Source organism: Vicia villosa, linkage group LG1 (assembly GCF_029867415.1).
Source record: "Vicia villosa cultivar HV-30 ecotype Madison, WI linkage group LG1, Vvil1.0, whole genome shotgun sequence".
NCBI classification, from domain to species: domain Eukaryota; kingdom Viridiplantae; phylum Streptophyta; class Magnoliopsida; order Fabales; family Fabaceae; genus Vicia; species Vicia villosa.
Window position 1 is genome coordinate 77,515,509 of NC_081180.1, and position 20,165 is coordinate 77,535,673.

General features: G+C 33.7%; 1 protein-coding gene across 1 annotated transcript; it reads left to right on the plus strand.

Annotated features, from left to right (window-relative positions):
- Positions 1-13,075: 13,075 nt before the first annotated feature.
- On the plus strand, positions 13,076-15,109 carry LOC131610056 (endonuclease 2-like). The gene is made up of 7 exons (XM_058881925.1): positions 13,076-13,439; positions 13,691-13,792; positions 13,899-13,954; positions 14,299-14,382; positions 14,462-14,554; positions 14,634-14,775; positions 14,860-15,109. Exons 1-7 carry the CDS (start codon positions 13,154-13,156, stop codon positions 14,952-14,954), a joined length of 858 nt encoding a protein of 285 aa, XP_058737908.1. The 5' UTR covers positions 13,076-13,153; the 3' UTR covers positions 14,955-15,109.
- Positions 15,110-20,165: the final 5,056 nt, after the last annotated feature.

The window sequence follows — 20,165 nt, forward strand, 5'->3', positions numbered from 1 at the left end:
GATATAACTGATTTTTTTATATATAACAAAAAAATATTAAAAAAAAAATACATGTGTTATTTTATGCTTTGCTCATTTTAGAATTTAATTTATATTTTAGATTTTTTTTTAATTAATGTTGATCATTTAGCTTATTTTAGAATTTAATTTATATTTTAGATTTATTTATTAATTTTGATCAATATTTGTTTAGTTTTTTGTCTGTTCTCATATTTCATTTTATATATTATTACTAACATTTTTTTGTTTTGATTTTGAGGAGCCACTTTGAACTATTGGACTATTACCGACATTTGCAACTTAATTAGTATTTTTTGTATATATTTTTGTTTTAATTTTCGTTTGGGTTGTAATAATTAATTTAGTTTTATCCCCATATGTTAAGTTTGTAACCCCCTCCCCGAAGCCTTGTAATAGCGTAGAAACTTTATTTTCCGCTCTTTATTTCCTGTACATATTTAACTGTTTAGATGTATGCCTTAGGATTGTATGACAAGATAAAACTAATCGTTAGATCACCTTTAATTAAAAGATAAATAAAATAACTGAACATAACACACGTGATTGCTGCACACACTCACCTCTAGGGTACGCCCCTCTTGGTTGCCTTACGGATAATTATAAAGGTCGTGTCCCTCGAAAGTAGAGGTATCTTAGCAAAACGATGACCCTCGAGTAAAATCATCATAAAAGATCATAGTCCCTCGATGTCCCTTAAGGTTGCCTTCGGTAAATGATTTTGTCCCTCAAAAAATGATGATAGTCCTGCTAAAATGCTAAGGTTCCTCTACTTGTTGCCTTCAACGACCATACGACGACCCTTCGACGACCCACACGTCCAATATAAACAAGGACTACCTACTTCTATATAGTATGGATAGTCCTAGGAACTTTAAAAGGCATAGAAAAAGACCAACTATTTAGGGTAGTGCTCTTAATCTGCCTAGCTCAATTAAAAAACATCTTCTCAACACTCTTTCAAAAACTAAGGCTACGCATTTACGCTAAAGTCCTTATGTCCCTTTTCAAACTCAAAACAAACAAACATGAGCTAAGCAAGTTAAGAGCCCGTAGATAACTACGGATGAAAAGGGTGCTTGCACCTTCCCTTTTCATAACTTACCCCCCGAGCCCGTTTTCTTCAAATAAGGTCTTTTTCTGTACTTTTTACCTTTCCTAACGTTGGACAAAATAAAAGTCGGTGGCGACTCATGCTCACCGCAACATCTGTTGCTTTAAAATAATAAAGTCAGTTCACCGAGTTACAGAACTGGCGACTCTGCTGGGGACTCTCTAAAGAGGGGTTTACCTTAGGGCTTAGATCACTAATTTGTTTGTTTGATTGTTTTAATTTTCATTGTTGCTTGGGTTTTGTGGAAGATGAATCCTATACCCGGATTCGAGTGCACTTTAAGATAGGAGCGGCATAGTCATGGAGACCTCCCTTGTGCATGCTTGGGATTGGTCAATGTGAAGTTCGCACTTGAGTTAGGCCTCCACTGGTTATTGTGTACCTCTTTTGCATGAGAGAGGTTTACGCATGTATCTTTGGGTGCGTCGGAGCTCAAGGACCTTTAGTCACCTTTAACCCACCTTAACTTTTAGGGACGTAGTGGGAGGGCTATTCTTGGTGCATGCCAAGTTATGGTCGCGACCCGATACTACAGCTCAGATAGGTTTCTTCCTAAAGTATCATTGCGTGGTATGCATGTACCATGTTCGAGGGTGCTTTAGAAGGGGCTGACAATTCTGGGTCACTGGTAGAACCCGTTGCTGATATCATCCTTATCCTTAGAAGTACCTTTGGGGAAGGGTAATCACCTGGGCATACTCCATGCAAGCTGTAAACCTAAGGACTCTTGTGTGACATGTTTGTTATCTAACCACTTGATCTCCTTGCAGGTTTTGTTTGTAGGACTTACTTGTCCATACTACCCTATGCTTTTACATAACGTGTTGACTAACCTTTTTCAGAGATCTTAAGTATTTAGGATGCATAATTCCCAGGCACTGTTATTGAAGGACTATCAAGAGCCTTAATTCCTATCAAAGGGCAAGAGGATTTATTTTCCTCTAGCCAGATGTCTTCACACTCAAAGGCACAATTCCTATCAAGGGGCAAGAGGATTTATTTTCCTTTATCCATACGCCTTCAAACTCAAAAGTACCTTACCCCGAATCAGAGGCTATGACCCACTGGACATGGTGAGCTTGATTCTTACAAAAGGACGTTCAAAGATGGAAGTCGAAGTTCTTCAACAAAGCTGCAACTACATGTCAATGTTGCAAATTGGGTTCCAAAAGGATCCTTGAAAGCATTGCATATGCATTTGCATACATATCATTGCATAACAGGTTTCCAGACAACGAGCTTCTCATTTTCTACCTCAAATCCCTAAAGTTTGATACTTACAACTCCTTTGTAGCTTCTTCAGAATCTTCTTCGTAGAAGTAATCTGTAGTTCAGATACGAACGCTTGGTTTGGTTTCCTCTCTGGGGCACTTGGTCAGTCGATCGATAATTGCCAACCAGTCCGAGATAAGGTACAAGACCTGATTGATGCAAAGGATATCATATTCACACCTGCAGGCCAGATTTGAAGTTCTCCTTCGACTCAATGGACCTTCTGAAGCAATAAGTCCATATGGAGAAAATCTCCTCAATGTTGGCAATTCGTAATTTCTCATGCATTTTCATGCGTAATCTTTCTTGTTCTTGTTCAATACTGTCTATATGCAATACTTGTTTGTTTTTGAACTATAATAACGATGCATTGGATATGTTTGTCTTGAAAAAAATCATTCGCTCTCGCTCTAATATGTTTTTATTTGCTTGTGATACCAAACTCTCAGTGATAAAGCATGATGACTCTGAAGGGAGAATGACGAACATATAATACCCATAGTCTCAAATGGTGTGCTTTCGAGTAAAACCCTGTTGATGATGTACAGGCATCGTTTCAAATCCAAACACTGGAGATATAAGGAAGTTAATCCCTTGTCAACCACTTTGAGCCTTGAAGTAGGAGTTTTCTTTTCTATACGAAAAAACCCTCACATTTAACCCAGGGGCAGGGTAGTGTTCAGTTAACCTGATTGAGTGGTCAAAATTCAGCAGGAGCTCGCATCTAAAGATACAATAATGGTTATCCTTCAAAAGGTTGAGGAAAATTCGAGACCGCAATGGTCATCTCTCGCAATAGGAGGTTAAAATATGACGATACAACAACGACTATCCCTCGTCAACCAAGAAATGCGGCAGTCACAATCTTTCCTACAAATCAAAGACGTCTCAGGATCACACGACTTGCTAAAAAAGGATAAAAAAGAACAAATAAAAAAAGAAAGAGAAAAGAAAGCCCGCTAAGTCAATAAATTGAAAACATATGACTTAGGCAAAAGTTAGGGCATCCCGCTGGACTTCAAACTCATAATTCAAAAGAATTTGTCCAGGCAAAAGTTAGGGAAACAAAAAAAGATCCTCAACAAAAAGGGGCAAATTCGTGTGTCTATGAATTCAAGATCGTGTGATCAGACACCAAGAATAAAAGGCAAGTGACTGCCATCTCAAAACACCTCGTCTACTCCTCAATCGTACGTCTCAAACTCCTCTTGAAGGATGAATGCTCACGTCAAGTTAACTGAACTTAGGTTGGAGAACATCACGAAGGGGGTGGGCACCAATAAATTTTGAGCCTAAAAATCTTTTTTTTCTAAAACCATGAACCTGGCCACGTTACAACCCTCAAAAGTCCTAATTGAAGCAGGGTTAATTCGAAAGCATACTGTAACGAGAATACGGTAAACTGACTCCTAGGAGTTTTGCTAAACGCTTGAGTTGGTATCACACCACTTTTTTTTTTAAAAAAAAATCGATGTTTTAACATCCTTTCAAAAATTTCCTTTTTAAACTTCAAGACAAACATGAACTTTGCTTTAAAATTGTGTTTCTCATAATAAACATTCTTTGCATATGAACAAGTACTTGACACCAGGAAAGCTTCCATCATGAACTGTAAATGAAAATTTTAATCCTTTCAAAGGACAAGTTGTCTTCAAAACTTCGTTGAGTTCGAGCGAGAATATCTCAAATTCTGATCACCCTCAGGGGCGCAAAAGCAGTTGGATACTCCGTTGAGTAATAGTTTAGTCAATCCGGGGAAATCAGGTCAAGGTTTGAAGAATCTCTCAAAAGTGTTGAACAATCAGGGGCATTCACCCAAGCATAGTTGAAAATTACCTCCGACCCGGATTAATCAGGGACATTGTTCCTAAGTTCATGATACTGGGGCATGTTACTTATAACAGCATAAATCTCAAGAAGCCCTCCCGACAGGCATGCTTTAGAAATACTCCGAGAAACAAAAATATCTCCTACGATGGGCTCAGTTGTCTAAAACGCCAATACGTACAAAGGGCATGACATGTTATTATCCAATTCATCTGGGGAAGTCAAGTCGAGATTCAAAGAATCCCTCAAAGGTGCTGAAAAGCCAGGGATTTATTTTCCCCGCAAAACACTATTGCAATCTGCTGTCGTCTTTAACAACTTTTTGCATTCATGCATCATATACCTCGTGGCATATGCATAACACTCCCATTCATTTCAAAAAAAACATACAATACATTACATGCATCATGACATTGCACAAAAGCTAACTTTTCCTTTCAGGTCGACCAACCGATCATGAAAATATCATTTACAAAACCAATTTCTATCAAATATACAGTCTGGAAGCTTGAACCCCAGATTCTCAACAGATATCTTCCGGAAGCTTGAACCCCGGATAATCTGAAATCTACGACAGAAACGTTCCGGAAGCATGAACCTCGGATGTTCTGAAATCTACGGCAGATATGTTTCGGAAGCTTGAACCCCGAATGATCTGAATTCTACAACAGATATGTTCCGGAAGCTTGAACCCCGGATAATCTGAAATCTACGACAGAAACGTTCCGGAAGCATGAACCCCGGATGTTCTGAAATCTACGGCAGATATGTTTCGGAAGCTTGAACCCCGAATGATCTGAATTCTACAACAGATATGTTCCGGAAGCTTGAACCCCGGATAATCTGAAATCTACAACAGATATGTTCCGGAAGCTTGAACCCCGGATAATCTGAAATCTACGACAGAAACGTTCCGGAAGTGTGAACCCCGGATGTTCTGAAATCTACGGCAGATATGTTTCGGAAGCTTGAACCCCGAATGATCTGAATTCTACAACAGATATGTTCCGGAAGCTTGAACCCTGGATAATCTGAATTCTACAATGGAAACGTTCCGGAAGCCTGAACCCCGGATGTTCTGAAATCTACGGCAGATATGTTTCGGAAGCTTGAACCCCGAATGATCTGAATTCTACAACAGATATGTTCCGGAAGCTTGAACCCTGGATAATCTGAATTCTACAACGGAAACGTTCCGGAAGCCTGAACCCCGGATGTTCTGAAATCTACGGCAGATATGTTTCGAAAGCCTGAACCCCGATTGATCTGAATTCTATGGTAGATGTTTCGGAAGCTCGAACCCCGAACATCTATGAATCTCTATTCCAGATATACGTTTGGAAGCTTGAACCCCAAACATTCTGAAGATCTATCATATACGCGCCATGGGAAGCATGACCCCCCAGGTTGCTGACAATCATCTCAGTTAGGTGGCATCTCTAAGCCCATCTCAGACAGTTCTCTGTCAACCTCCGGATGGCATCTTTAAGCCCATCTCATACAAAAGTCCCTCCATCAACAAGGGCAAATTTCTGGGTATTCTAGTGTTCAATCTTCTTCCACCTTCAGATTCTGATAGGCACACAAGCCAATCTACATCCTCAGGTTTAAGAAGATTGAACAGGGGCAGCTGTCATACCCCAAAATTTGCCCACACTTTTCAAAAATTCAAAACTATTTCAAAAATTGGGTTTTTATAAAATCTAGGTTTCATTTACATTGATATCCTGAATTTTATAAATATTCGATTTAAAATCTATTTTAAAATATAATAGTTTACTCTTAAATTGTTATATTTTAAATAGCAAAATATTGATTGATGCTTCTTAAACTTTCAATTGGCTTTTTATTTCGAATAAGTAATATAGCACAATTGGTAAGGTTTGCAAGTATAAGATCTTGAGTTCAAATCCTACTCCTAACATTTTTCCTTCTATTTGTAAATAACTTTATTTCTATTTTTTTTAAAATTATTTTCAAAATCACAAAAATTGTTTTTTCTATTATTACATTTTTATATATTTATTTTAATTCATGCAATTCTTCATTCAAATTTTAAAATAAAACAAAACAAAATAATTGGCCGCCCATTAGAAACCAAATCCATTTTTTTCAAAGCTTTAATAACCATAAGAAACATGTTTTCATAAACTTGGAATTTTTTTCAAAATTACAAGGAAAGAATCATCAATCTTCATGGTCATCAAAAGCATGTTTTCTTGCCATGAATGTTCACTCATCCACTCTATAAATTGACATCTTTTCTAACCCTCAGGGGGACTCAAAAAAATACACGGTACAAACCACACCATCCTGTGAACCCCACTTATCCTCCATCCTTACACACTTGTAGAACTTACCAACAATTTCATTGAAACAAAGTTTCAACTTCACTACTAATCTTAACTTTCACGTACATAAACTAACACCATAACACAACTCCCAAACAAAAACAAAAAACCTGTAAACTCTAACAACAGCCAATTGCCAAGAATTCCATAAACTCATAACCTAAACACATAAATCATCACTAATCTGTTTGTTTATTCAAGTCATTTTGCAGAAAAAAAAACAACACATGGGAGGAGGAAGAAAGCATCTCCGCCGCGAACACCGGTCAGGATCCAGTCGGATCACCATCCGCTGCTGCGCCTCCGCGCTCACCCTCCGATGAAGACCGACGAACACCACTCGGCCATCACCGCAACGCATCCTCCGACCAATTCACGTTCAGATCTGCGCAGCCCCCCACAACATCGCCGTTCAAGCACAACACCGGCGATTTCCTCCGGGTTCGGCGAACGACTCCCTTCCGACCAGATCCAGCCGCCACCGAGTTCATTCGCTCACGCTTCGATCCGGTAACCTCGATCTATTTGATTCACATATGCCTTCATCTTGTTGTTTGATTGTTTATGGCTTTATAAAAAAAATTGAGTTCATATAAAGAAAGAGAGAGAGAGGATTGAGTCTTTTGTTGGAGGAAGAAGAAAGATTATGCGTGTTGTGTGGTTCTGGTTCTACATTTTCTATCATGTACATTGTGTAGTTCTTGTTTATTGGTTTGAAAAGTCAAAGTTTTGCTATTTAATTATTTTTACTTGTTTAATTAATTAGTTTATTTTAAAAATATATAAATAAATATAAAAAGAAACTAACTTAGAGATTAAAAGGGGCAGTACGGTTAACTCATGACTTCTCCCCATTTTAGTTATTAAAGTTTAAATAGATTAAATTAGTTTTATTTCCATTTAATTAACATTAAAGCTATAAGAAAAAATAATAAAAAAAAAATGGTGAGATGAGCCGTTCCTCATTAGTTTTTTTTAGGAGTTTTTTTTAGTTTTTTATTATGATTATTTTTTTTTTATTAGATATAACTGATTTTTTTATATATAACAAAAAAATATTAAAAAAAAAATACATGTGTTATTTTATGCTTTGCTCATTTTAGAATTTAATTTATATTTTAGATTTTTTTTTAATTAATGTTGATCATTTAGCTTATTTTAGAATTTAATTTATATTTTAGATTTATTTATTAATTTTGATCAATATTTGTTTAGTTTTTTGTCTGTTCTCATATTTCATTTTATATATTATTACTAACATTTTTTTGTTTTGATTTTGAGGAGCCACTTTGAACTATTGGACTATTACCGACATTTGCAACTTAATTAGTATTTTTTGTATATATTTTTGTTTTAATTTTCGTTTGGGTTGTAATAATTAATTTAGTTTTATCCCCATATGTTAAGTTTGTAACCCCCTCCCCGAAGCCTTGTAATAGCGTAGAAACTTTATTTTCCGCTCTTTATTTCCTGTACATATTTAACTGTTTAGATGTATGCCTTAGGATTGTATGACAAGATAAAACTAATCGTTAGATCACCTTTAATTAAAAGATAAATAAAATAACTGAACATAACACACGTGATTGCTGCACACACTCACCTCTAGGGTACGCCCCTCTTGGTTGCCTTACGGATAATTATAAAGGTCGTGTCCCTCGAAAGTAGAGGTATCTTAGCAAAACGATGACCCTCGAGTAAAATCATCATAAAAGATCATAGTCCCTCGATGTCCCTTAAGGTTGCCTTCGGTAAATGATTTTGTCCCTCAAAAAATGATGATAGTCCTGCTAAAATGCTAAGGTTCCTCTACTTGTTGCCTTCAACGACCATACGACGACCCTTCGACGACCCACACGTCCAATATAAACAAGGACTACCTACTTCTATATAGTATGGATAGTCCTAGGAACTTTAAAAGGCATAGAAAAAGACCAACTATTTAGGGTAGTGCTCTTAATCTGCCTAGCTCAATTAAAAAACATCTTCTCAACACTCTTTCAAAAACTAAGGCTACGCATTTACGCTAAAGTCCTTATGTCCCTTTTCAAACTCAAAACAAACAAACATGAGCTAAGCAAGTTAAGAGCCCGTAGATAACTACGGATGAAAAGGGTGCTTGCACCTTCCCTTTTCATAACTTACCCCCCGAGCCCGTTTTCTTCAAATAAGGTCTTTTTCTGTACTTTTTACCTTTCCTAACGTTGGACAAAATAAAAGTCGGTGGCGACTCATGCTCACCGCAACATCTGTTGCTTTAAAATAATAAAGTCAGTTCACCGAGTTACACTAACATATCCCAATCGAATCAAACAACATACAAATCAATCCTACTACTCATGAATTGATAATAGAGATTAATCGGAAGAGTCCCCCCTTACCTTTGATCGGAGTTCTTGAAAGCTCTCTTCCTCTTCTTTTCCTCTTTCACGTATTCAACTCTTCTCCTTCTCTGACACTTTGCTCTTCTATTTTTCAATTTCCTCTATTTTCCTTCTTTTATGAAAAATAGACCAGCTTTAGTAAAAAGGCCCAACCATTAACACCCCCTCTTTATTAACCACAATTCTGGCCCTATTATATTATTTTCTCAATTCTCCAATAATTCCATTAAAATACTAAACAATTCAAATTAATTAATTTAAATCTTAATTGAATTAAAATGGAAAAATATGGGGTGTTACAGTTTAGGCTTTGAACTAATACTATCATAGTGGATTTCCTTCCCCGACGTTGAACCGAACTAGGTTAACAATTGATTGTGTTCTTTTACCTTCTGTATTTTAATTCTGCATAGTTTCTATTTTGGTAAAATTATTTTTGTCAGCAGGTGATGTCATAACATCTGTCTTAACAATGTGTTGGTAGTGGGACATCAGTCTTAACATCTGTATTGTAAGTGCCATCATTTCAAGCCCAAAAAAGTGAAAAAAATCCTGTTTGATTCAAAGTCAAGAACACTTGGTGATTATAGTCAAGTAGCAAAGTAATGTGGAACATATGCACTTAAAGAGAAACCCATTTTTCTATGATTCGAGTCAAGCCTATAACTTGATTAGACTCACAAGGACTGTGATTTGTGTCAGGGTTTGGTCATGATTCGACTCAAACTTGGCAGAGGCTGGAGAAGGAATTGTGATTTGACTCATGTACAAAGTATGATTCAGATCACAGAGTGCATGATTTGAATCAAGGGTAAGTTGTGATTCGACTCATGAGCTTACATAAAATCCCGATTCTTCCCTACCTGGTTTGATTCAACTCAATGGATTGTGTGATTCGAATCACACATCCAAAATATCAAAATTTCATGTTTTCAAAGATATTTTGAGAGTCTACTTTTGACATGACTTGAATCATTATCAGCTATGGTTCTTGTTTCAAAAAAATTGACTAATTGACTTAATTGTTCATACTCAAACACAAACATTTTAAATTATGCATGCTAAAATACTGATCCAGAATTTGATCCTTAAAGATGCACAATTGAAGAGGAGACTGAAATATAAAACTAAATTCAAAGTAAAGCTTAAGGAACAAGCAAAAAACCACATATATATCTCCTACTTAATGTATCAGAGACATGCAACTTCAGAAGATTCTTGATTTTTAGAAGAAAAAAACAAAATAATGTTTTTACTATAAAAAAATAATATTTATTTTATGAAAATAGTAAAGTTTTTCATAACTTAATTTATTAATTAGTATATTTGTTATAGTAAAAAAAGATGAAATACTGGTTTTGCTTAAAAAAAACACAATGTTTATTTTATTAAAATATTAAGGTTTTTTTATTTAAATTTATTAATTGAGATATTTTTTCTACCTAAAAAAAATAGAATATTGTTTTACTAAGAAAGAAAAAGTTTATCTTTTTAGAAATATTAATTTTTTTATTTAATTTATTAAATGAGATTTTAAAAGATGATTTTACCGTTTATTGTAGTGCATGTGGTCCTAACTCAAAGAATTAGTCTCTACTCTTATATATATATATATATATATATATATATATATATATATATATATATATATATATATATATATATATATATATATATATGATATTCGGTTTCTAACTAAAAAAAGATGATATATTGTTTTTACTTAAAAAAAAGCAATGTTTACTTTATGAAATATTAAAGTTTTTTAGTTGAACACTATAAGAAATTTGACATATATCAACAACAAAAATTTGTTGATGAAGATTAAAAAACCGTTGGTAAAGATTAAAAAACCTATATCATTATTAAAGGATTAGTGTATGTTGTTGCGCGTTGAGGATTTTTTATTTTTGATATTAGAAACGATGAGATATTGTTTTTCTATTAAAAAAATATTTATTTTATTTATAATTAAAATATATTAGTTGACATGTTTTTTCTACCAAAAAAATGAGATATTGATTTTATCAAAAAAATGAGATATTGATTTTACCAAAAAAAAAAAAGGAATGCTTATTTTATGAAAATATTAAAGTTTTATTTTTAGGTATATCAACTTGCATTTGTTAGGGGAGATTCCCACATAAGCATTTTTTATTTGGGATCTAAAGAAAGATGGAGAGTTTTTCTCTATGGTGAATGAAATGGAGAACAAAATTTTCTCGAAGACACTTCCGAGATGGGGAAGACGAACATATTTCATTATGTCTAAAATATTATTATATTTTTAATTAATATATAATATTAAATTTATGTGTAGGTTTATTTATTATTTATATAATTTATTTTATAAATTTTTTAAAATAAAATAATGTAGAATATTTGTAAAATAGAAAATTTTGGATGATTATTTTATAAATTTTTAATATAAAAATTTGGTGGTCATACTCTAATAATGAGTATAGATTAAATATTTTTAAAATAATAGATTTGTATTAATTTCTCAATTTTTTGTAATTAGTTTTTAAAATTTTTACTATTAATTTACTTAAAAATAATATGTATTTTTTATATATTTATAGATCTTTTAAGAACAGTGGAGATGGATGATGATGAGAGATTAAATCTTCCTGTGGCAGGACGAAGAGGGTCTTAGATAGGAATGAGAAGTAGATTTGAAAGCAAGGATGAGAGGAGGAGTGTTCAAATTTAAATCTATCCAAATAACAATCGCTCATTGATCCAACAAATCAAAAACCACAAAAAATTGTATATTATTAGATGTGCTTGTCTATCATTTTTTTAAAAATGACACGATTCAGATTGAATTTGAGATTGATTTTTCAAAGTCAAACTAAATCGCAAGTATATATTTTTATGTTTAATTATTTTTTATTAATATAAGTGTTAATTTATTATTCGATGATACTTATTTTTTAACACGATTTCTTAGTTTAATTAAATCTATTTAATTTTATTATTTTATTTGTTTCAACCATAATTGATCATTTTATTTTATAATATTAATTTTTATTATACTATATATTATATATTATATCAAATTTATTATTTATTAGAAGATTTATAATCTTAATAAAAACTATAATTTGTAATTTGGATATCTAAAAACCGATTCAAAATTAATCGTATAAAATTGAATAGATTTTTTTAATCTATCATTCAAAATTGAACCGAACTGCAGATAAATTTATATTTGAATCGGATAAATTTTTACATCCAAACCGAACCGCAAACACTCTTAGTCATGGAGATGCAGATGTATCCTGCCCCCACCCTATTGACATTCCTATTTGAAGGATTAATGAGAAAAGGGGTGATGCATGAATAATGTATCATGATTTTACACTGTCAACCAATAACAACAATGTATTCAATTAAATCACTTTTTATTTTAACTTTTTTTAATAAGATTCATTGCATATCCATTAAACCCATAATAAAATAAATAAATGAGTATGTATTAGATTAATTCTTTAACTATTTGATATAATTAATATAAATGTATGTTTATAAAATAATTATTGAATATAATAATTAAATAATATTTTAATATAAAATATTCTAATACCAAAATTTAAAAACAATTAGCAAAGGTATGCAAAAATATTCTGATAATATACTCTTTTTAATAAATAAAAAAGCAACGTTTATTTTATGGAAATATTAAAGTTTTCCTTGTTTGAATTTATTAATTCAGATATTTCTTTGAAAAACAAATCATTAATGATTCGGATATTGTTCTGTCCTCATCCGGTCACAATATTTTGTAAACCCATTTTTGGCATTTAACCAATAAACAGAGCCTATTTAATTCCTAAAATAAAATCAATTAAATTTTCAATGATTTTTAACTTCCATTTACATTGATTCCTTCTTTATAAGAATATTCCTATGGTCAAAAAGAGTAGTATTAATGATATATGATTATTTATAAGAAAAACATTACTCATATTACCATACACAAATTTAAACGTCACTATACAAGTAACGTAACGCTCTAAACGACGTTAACTTTATTGTTCATTCACACAGTTCACACTTGAAACAAAATCTCAAACCTTAACATAATTACCTTAATTGTCAAGTTTTTCCAAAGACACATTCACACGTTATATATAAGCCTAAATCAAGTACATAATTTGCATAGTGAAGTGAAAGAAACAAAAATGGAGTGTAGCAAAATTCAGTTAGTGGCAATATTGTCACTCATTTTTTTGGTTCAAAACATTCAAGGATGGGGAGAAGAAGGACATGCAATTACTTGTAAGATTGCTCAGGCTCGTCTGACCGATGCCGCGGCAGATGCTGTGAAAGAATTGCTGCCTGCGTATGCGAATGATGATTTGTCAAGTGTTTGTACATGGGCTGATCGCGTCAAGTTTGCTCTTCGTTGGACGTCTGCTTTGCACTATGCTGATACTCCTCCTAAGCTTTGCAATTTCAATTACGCCAGTAAGTTTCTTTTCATTCTAATTCTATTGATTCGTTAGAATCTAATGTCTCACAATCTGACTTCTTAACGGTTGGATGAAAATTACTGTACAAGTAGTTAGATTTTTGTCCAACTGATGGGATGTCAGAATTGTAAGATCAGTGAATTTCAATTTGATGACTACTAAAGTGAGATGTGATTTCTTTATTTATTTTGGCTAATCCAATGAGCTTTGTGTACTTATAACCAATTTATGTGAACTTTCATTTAGGGGATTGCAAGGATTTGAATGGTGTGAAAGATGTATGTGTTGTTGGAGCAATTAACAATTACACCACTCAGCTTCTTGACTATGGCAAAAAAGACACTGAATGTAATAAAAAAACCTTGCTATGACATTTTAGAACTGACTTTTTTTTCTTCTTTATATCAACTTTTATATGCTGACTAACTAAACTCTTGTTTCACAATTGATTCAGACAATCTTACACAAGCACTTCTTTTCCTTTCTCATTTTATGGGAGATGTTCATCAGGTATGTTTAACGATTACAAAGCTCTCGATTGTCAACAAAATTTCACATTTATTCATTCACCACATCGGTCTCATAGGATGAAGATCAAGGTTGATTTTAATTAAAATCTGAATATCTCTTAACAATGTGGGTGAGGATAACTCGTCCCTACAAAAACGGTTTGTAGGGTCAAGATTACCCCTATTTATAAACACATATTCAACCATATATTGTCTGATGTGAGACTCTTGATACAATCTCATCGTAAGTCATAGATTTGATACCTGCGGGAATGGAGAGTCAGGATTTTGTGACCACGGATCTCTCATATTCTAAGTTTATATGTTTGTTTGGTTAAAATGCAGCCTCTACATACTGGTTTTACTACAGACAAGGGAGGAAATACAATTGATGTTCATTGGTACACAAGGAAACAAAATCTTCACCATGTCAGTAATCATCCAAACTCTCATCATCATATAATACTATATCACTATCTAATTTAGTGACTAACTTTGTACCATTTAGGTTTGGGATGCTAACATTATTGAAACAGCACAAGAAAGATTCTATGACAATAACATAGATGAATACTTCAAGGACATTCAAACAAATATCACGGTATTCCATTCAAAACCACTTTAATTTTCTCTAAACCTTTACAAACTTGGACAAGTTAACTTGAAATTATTTGATGCAGAAAACATGGAAGAATGATGTAGCAGATTGGGAAGCATGCGGTTCTGATCTGGCCACATGCCCAGATGTTTATGCATCTGAAGGTGTTAAGGATGCTTGTGAATACGCATATAAAGATGCCCCTGAAGATGCTACACTAGAAGGTACTACTAATTTCTAATACTTCTTCTAATGCATGCTATTGGATTTATTAGATTTTCTGACTGTCATGAAACAATGTCTTGCAGATGATTACTTCCTATCGCGTTTGCCGATAGTCAGTTTGCGATTAGCTCAAGGAGGAGTTCGATTGGCAGCAACCCTCAATAATATTTTTGTGTGATGTAATCTTTTGAATCTTGAAATAGTATTTGTGGTTGGTTTGAATTGTGGTATTTTCTAAGAGAATAAAGTTTCTGTATGTTGTAACTTACCAACTTAATGTCATTTATAACATTGTTTGATTCAAAGTTATTTACACATTTTATTTTATTTCAACATCAAATTGGGTAGTATCTATCTATATCTATACTATCTGCTGTAATGGCGTGTAACTCCCTCAAATATGTCAATGCCTTGGACATCCTAGAACATGAAATCTTACAAAAACAAAAGCAAGAGAATGATCCCCTTGTAACACTACTGCACCCGAGGTATATCCTGATGCATCGGTTTAGTAGGATTTGCATTGCAGTTAGTCCCACATCGGTTTAGTAAGAACCCTCTCAAACTTTGGATAGATTTGGGTGTTGGTCAAACACATGCTACCTAAATTTTAGGCTATGTTTAGATACAATAAAAAGAACATAGCGGGATGAAACAAAGTGGAACGGAGCGAAATTGAATAAATATGTCAATCCATTGTTTGAATAATTCATAATAGAAAAAAGCAATTTTGCCATTCCGCCCAAATCAGAGGGTACAAAAATGATGGAAAGTGATGGAATGCATTCCATCCGATACCGTTCCATTCCATATGTTTTTACTCAATCCAAATGATGGAACATAATCTTATTCCATTCCGCTCCATTTCATCATATTCCATTAATCCAAACATACCTTAAGGAGATTTAGAACCACGGTGCTTTCCTCCATAATGTGACCTAAGTAAACTACTTTTGATTGGCCAAACTAGCATTTGGAAGCTTTAAGATGAAATAAAATTGGTGTTCTGAAAGAATGGTAAAAATCTGAGCTAAATGTAAGGATGACAAAAAGACATGCTCGTGCACTTAAACCTGCGCCACAAAAACTCGAAAACAACGGGGCGAAGAGAAAGGGACATACATTTTAAAATGTGGAGGCTCAATTACTAGGTCCCCGCTCTACCATTTAAAAAAAAAAAATAGACTTTTTTTCACTCATCATAAAATTTAGGGTTAATAGTTATTTTTCCCCTGCCATATGAGCGGGTTTTGAAAAATTCCCTGTAAAAAAAGGTTTGGATTCACCCCCTAACATATGACGATTCCCCTATTTTATTCCTTCAAAAATTCCAATCATAAACAAAAGTGACATGGCAACTATTTTTAAAATCTTTGTAATGACATGGACTGATTAGTTGTCCTTTTTATTAATTATTCTATTAATTATTTTTTTAATGCCACATGGCTTTTATTTATGTCATTATTTAGGCTTGGAGTTTTAAAAGATAAATAGTCCAAAATTTTGCAAGAAAGATTTAACTCAAGTCCTTTCTCAAACTAGTTCACAACATTATCACTAGGCCATGGAAATTGTTTTGTTATGTTTTTTCCCGAAATTTATATATTATATAATGATTGTAATTTCTCTAAATTCCTCTTCATCTTTTTCATCAAATCCACGTCTTCAACCTTCATACTTATAATTTTTCCAAACTCACACCTAAGCTAATTAAACCAATTTCAAATTAGTGTTTTTGTTGTTTATAGTTTACAGTTATGCTCATAAATTTCCACTTCTAACTTCAAACAAATGCATGTAATCCTAGGTGAAAGATAGCTATTAACCCTAAAATTTATATAAAATATGCATCATTAATAAAAATAAAAATACATGTAAAAAAATTCATTTAACATCACTATATAGCAAACAATAGCACTTAAAACAACATTTAACTACACTTAACAGAATGTGCAAACAACATTTCACAGCATTTGTTTTGCAAATGACAACACCAACAACACTTAACAGAATGTTAAAATTATTAGCTTTTATACAATGTATTGTACATATAGTATTAATCTCCATATCCATTAGGAGATTGACACTTGTACATAGGAGTGGACCTTATCTACTATATATATTATATCTTGTATCACCTTGAAAGGTTAATGAGAATATAACAATTTCATAACTACTTTGCTCTTTCTGTTATAGCTTGCTAATTCTGTTATGCTCTCATGGCTTCTTCTTCATCAATATGATGAAGATTCTTCCTGATAATTACAACATTAACATGGTATCAGAGCTTAACAAGCTCTGGTAGCCATTGTCTTCTTCCCCAATTCTTCAATTTCACGGGTAATCGTCTTCTTTCTTCCTATTTCTCTCTTCACATCACTTTGATGATTTTTTTCTTTGCGATTGTTGCGATTATCTTCACTCATTCTTTTTCTGCGATTGCTGTGAATGTTCTGGCGTTCCCTTTTCTTTTTGATTTCAATATCTTTCACGCACACAGTTGTGATTCTTGATTTTGTTTTCTGAAATCTACTCCTTGCTCGTGTCTTGTTCTTGTTTATCCGTTTTTCTCTCTATTTTGTTATCAATGGCATACCAGAGTTTCGCTGATTTTTCTACGAATTCTACAAATCCATACTATTTGCATCCTAATGAAAATCTAGCATTGATTCTTGTTTCCCCTTTGCTTGATGATAAGAACTACCATTCATGGGCTTGGTCGATGCATATTGCTCTCATTTCCAAGAAAATAGAGAAGTTCATCGATGGAACCCTCACCAAATCTCCTATCTCAGATCCTTTGTATGCTCCTTGGATCCATTGCAACACTATGGTAGTCGCCTAGACTCATCGTTCCATCTCTGAATCAATTGCAAAATCCGTGTTGTGGATTGATAGTGTTGCTGATGTCTGGAAAAATTTGCAAATTCATTTCTCTCACAACTTATATATTCCGCATATCTGACATTCAGGAAGAATTGTATAAATTTCGTCAAGGTACACTTGATGTTTCCACCTACTTCACTTAACTAAAGGTAATGTGGGACGAGTTAGAGAACTATCGCTCAATCATAGCTTGCTCATGTGCTATCCCTTGTTCATGTGGTGCTACTGTATCCATTCGCAAATACCGTGAGCAAGATTATGTCATTAGATTTCTCAAGGGATTGAATGAAAAGTTTACTCATTCAAAATCCCAGATCATAATGATGAGCCATTTGCCTAACATAGATAAGGTTTTTTCCTTGGTCATTCAACAAGAAAGGGAATTGAATTTCTCAAGTTCTACTAATGTTCCTAACACTAGTGGTGAAGAGGTTACTGCATTCCAGGTTCAGACTGCTTCAGGAAATCGGGCTGGTAAATCTGAAAATAATGCTTACAAAAGTAAAGCTCAAGGTTATGGTGGAGCTAAAGGACACAACCGAGTCTGCACACATTATGGCAGGACTAACCATACCATTGAAACGTGCATCCTTAAACATGGTTATCCACCAGGTTTTAAGCATAAAGGCAAGCCTCCTACAACCACTGCATCTGTAATTGCTACATCAGATTCTCCTCAGTCTACTTCAACTACATCCGGTTTTGGCTTCACTCAAGATCAGTACAACAGTCTCTTGGAGCTGCTCCAACAGTCAAAGACCTCTCCTAAGGACGATTCCATTTCCACATCCCTTTTTGTTTTAAACTCACACTCCTCCTACAGCAATGGTAAGAACCTTTTCCTTTGGATCCTTGATACAGGAGCCACTGACCACATTTGTTTTAACATAGTGATGAGTGCTAAATTTTTGTAAATTTGAGTGTGAATAATAAGCACTCATCGGCTTAATTCATTTGTTTTACATCAATAAACCTCAACTTTAGTCAATATTTGGTATAGTTTACGTTATAGTGTATATATTGCGTTATCGTGTAAATATCATTGAGTTTAATTGTTTTCATCTTATTTTTGTAGGTATTCAATCATTGATATTTATTCATATTTAGATAGAGCATTGAATAAGCTTTCCAACGCTTCGAACCGGGCGCAAATCGGAGTTACGGTTCTCAAGTTATTGCCGAAACAGTGAAGAATTTTTGTTGTTTCTGGTGTGTTCCGCCGGGTGAATTTTGGGCTCGACGGGCGAGCCTGACTGACCAAAAAATGTGAAAAGTTGCTGTATTAAGCCGCCGGGCGAAGCCATTTTGCCGTCGGGCGAAGCGGTGCTGACAGAAACACATTTTAAGGGCCAAAAACACAATTTTTAGGTTATGTTTTTGGGTATTTTTGAACCCCAACTCATCAACCTTCCATTTTTGGTAGATTTAGCTTGGAAACAACATTTGGGACTTGCAAATTGATGATTCGGGAGTTGATTTCTCATCAATCGGCGATGATAAACCGTGAGATGTTTGGTTTTCTTCTTTTCTTTTCTTTGTATTTCTCTTTTGTTGAGTTTGTATGTAAATTACTCTAAACACATGGATGTCTGTCACTCTTTCTACTAGTTGTATAAAGTTTGCTTTACAAATCTTAATCGGTGTTTTTGTGATCTTTTTGCTTAATCGCTTCGGATTTATGCCGTAATAGAAATATGCTTCGTGAATCTTGATTAGGAGAATACCTGTTAGTTCTAGATTCTAGACATAGGGTTTGAAGTTAACATCCATATAATATCGGAGTTTAATGCTTTTGTTTTGTTCGATCGGTTGAGACATCGTTGAAAGAGCAATATAGTTGAACTCTCATCGGTGTTGCAGAAATGGACATTGATGTGAGAGGTATGTGGTGATTCTGATGAGTATTGTAGATTGAGTTCAACGGAGTGATAAATCTAAATTTGTGAGGATTAGTTTAGATTCAAACCAGATAAGCTATTCTCTATCAAGAATGTATTTATTTTATGTTCATATGTTATATTTTCCATTTTTACTTAAAACCCATTTAATCTAAACTCATAACTGCAGAAACTGTAGAATGGCGGTTTGATATCACTAATCTCTGTGGACACGATAATTTCCCGGATAAATATTTCCAAATCTTTTTTTGCTTGCCACTTTACCGCTCCAACACATAGCATCTTTCATTTCTCATAAAAACATTATTCCTGTTCATGTTAGCTTGCCAAATGGATCTCAAATTACTGCTACCATATCTGGCAGTGTAGAATTGTCATCTTCTTTAATCCTGCACAATGTCTTATACATACCAAGTTTTCATGTCAATTTAATTTCCATTGCAAAACTGGTATGTAACAATAATTGTCATGTTCATTTTAATACTAATACCTGTCAAATACTGCAGAATCATTCCAAGGAAATGATTGGTATAGCTAGTCTTCAAAGGGGGTTATATGTTCTTGACTCTTCAAAGCATCCATCTTCCTGTCATTCAATAAGTCAG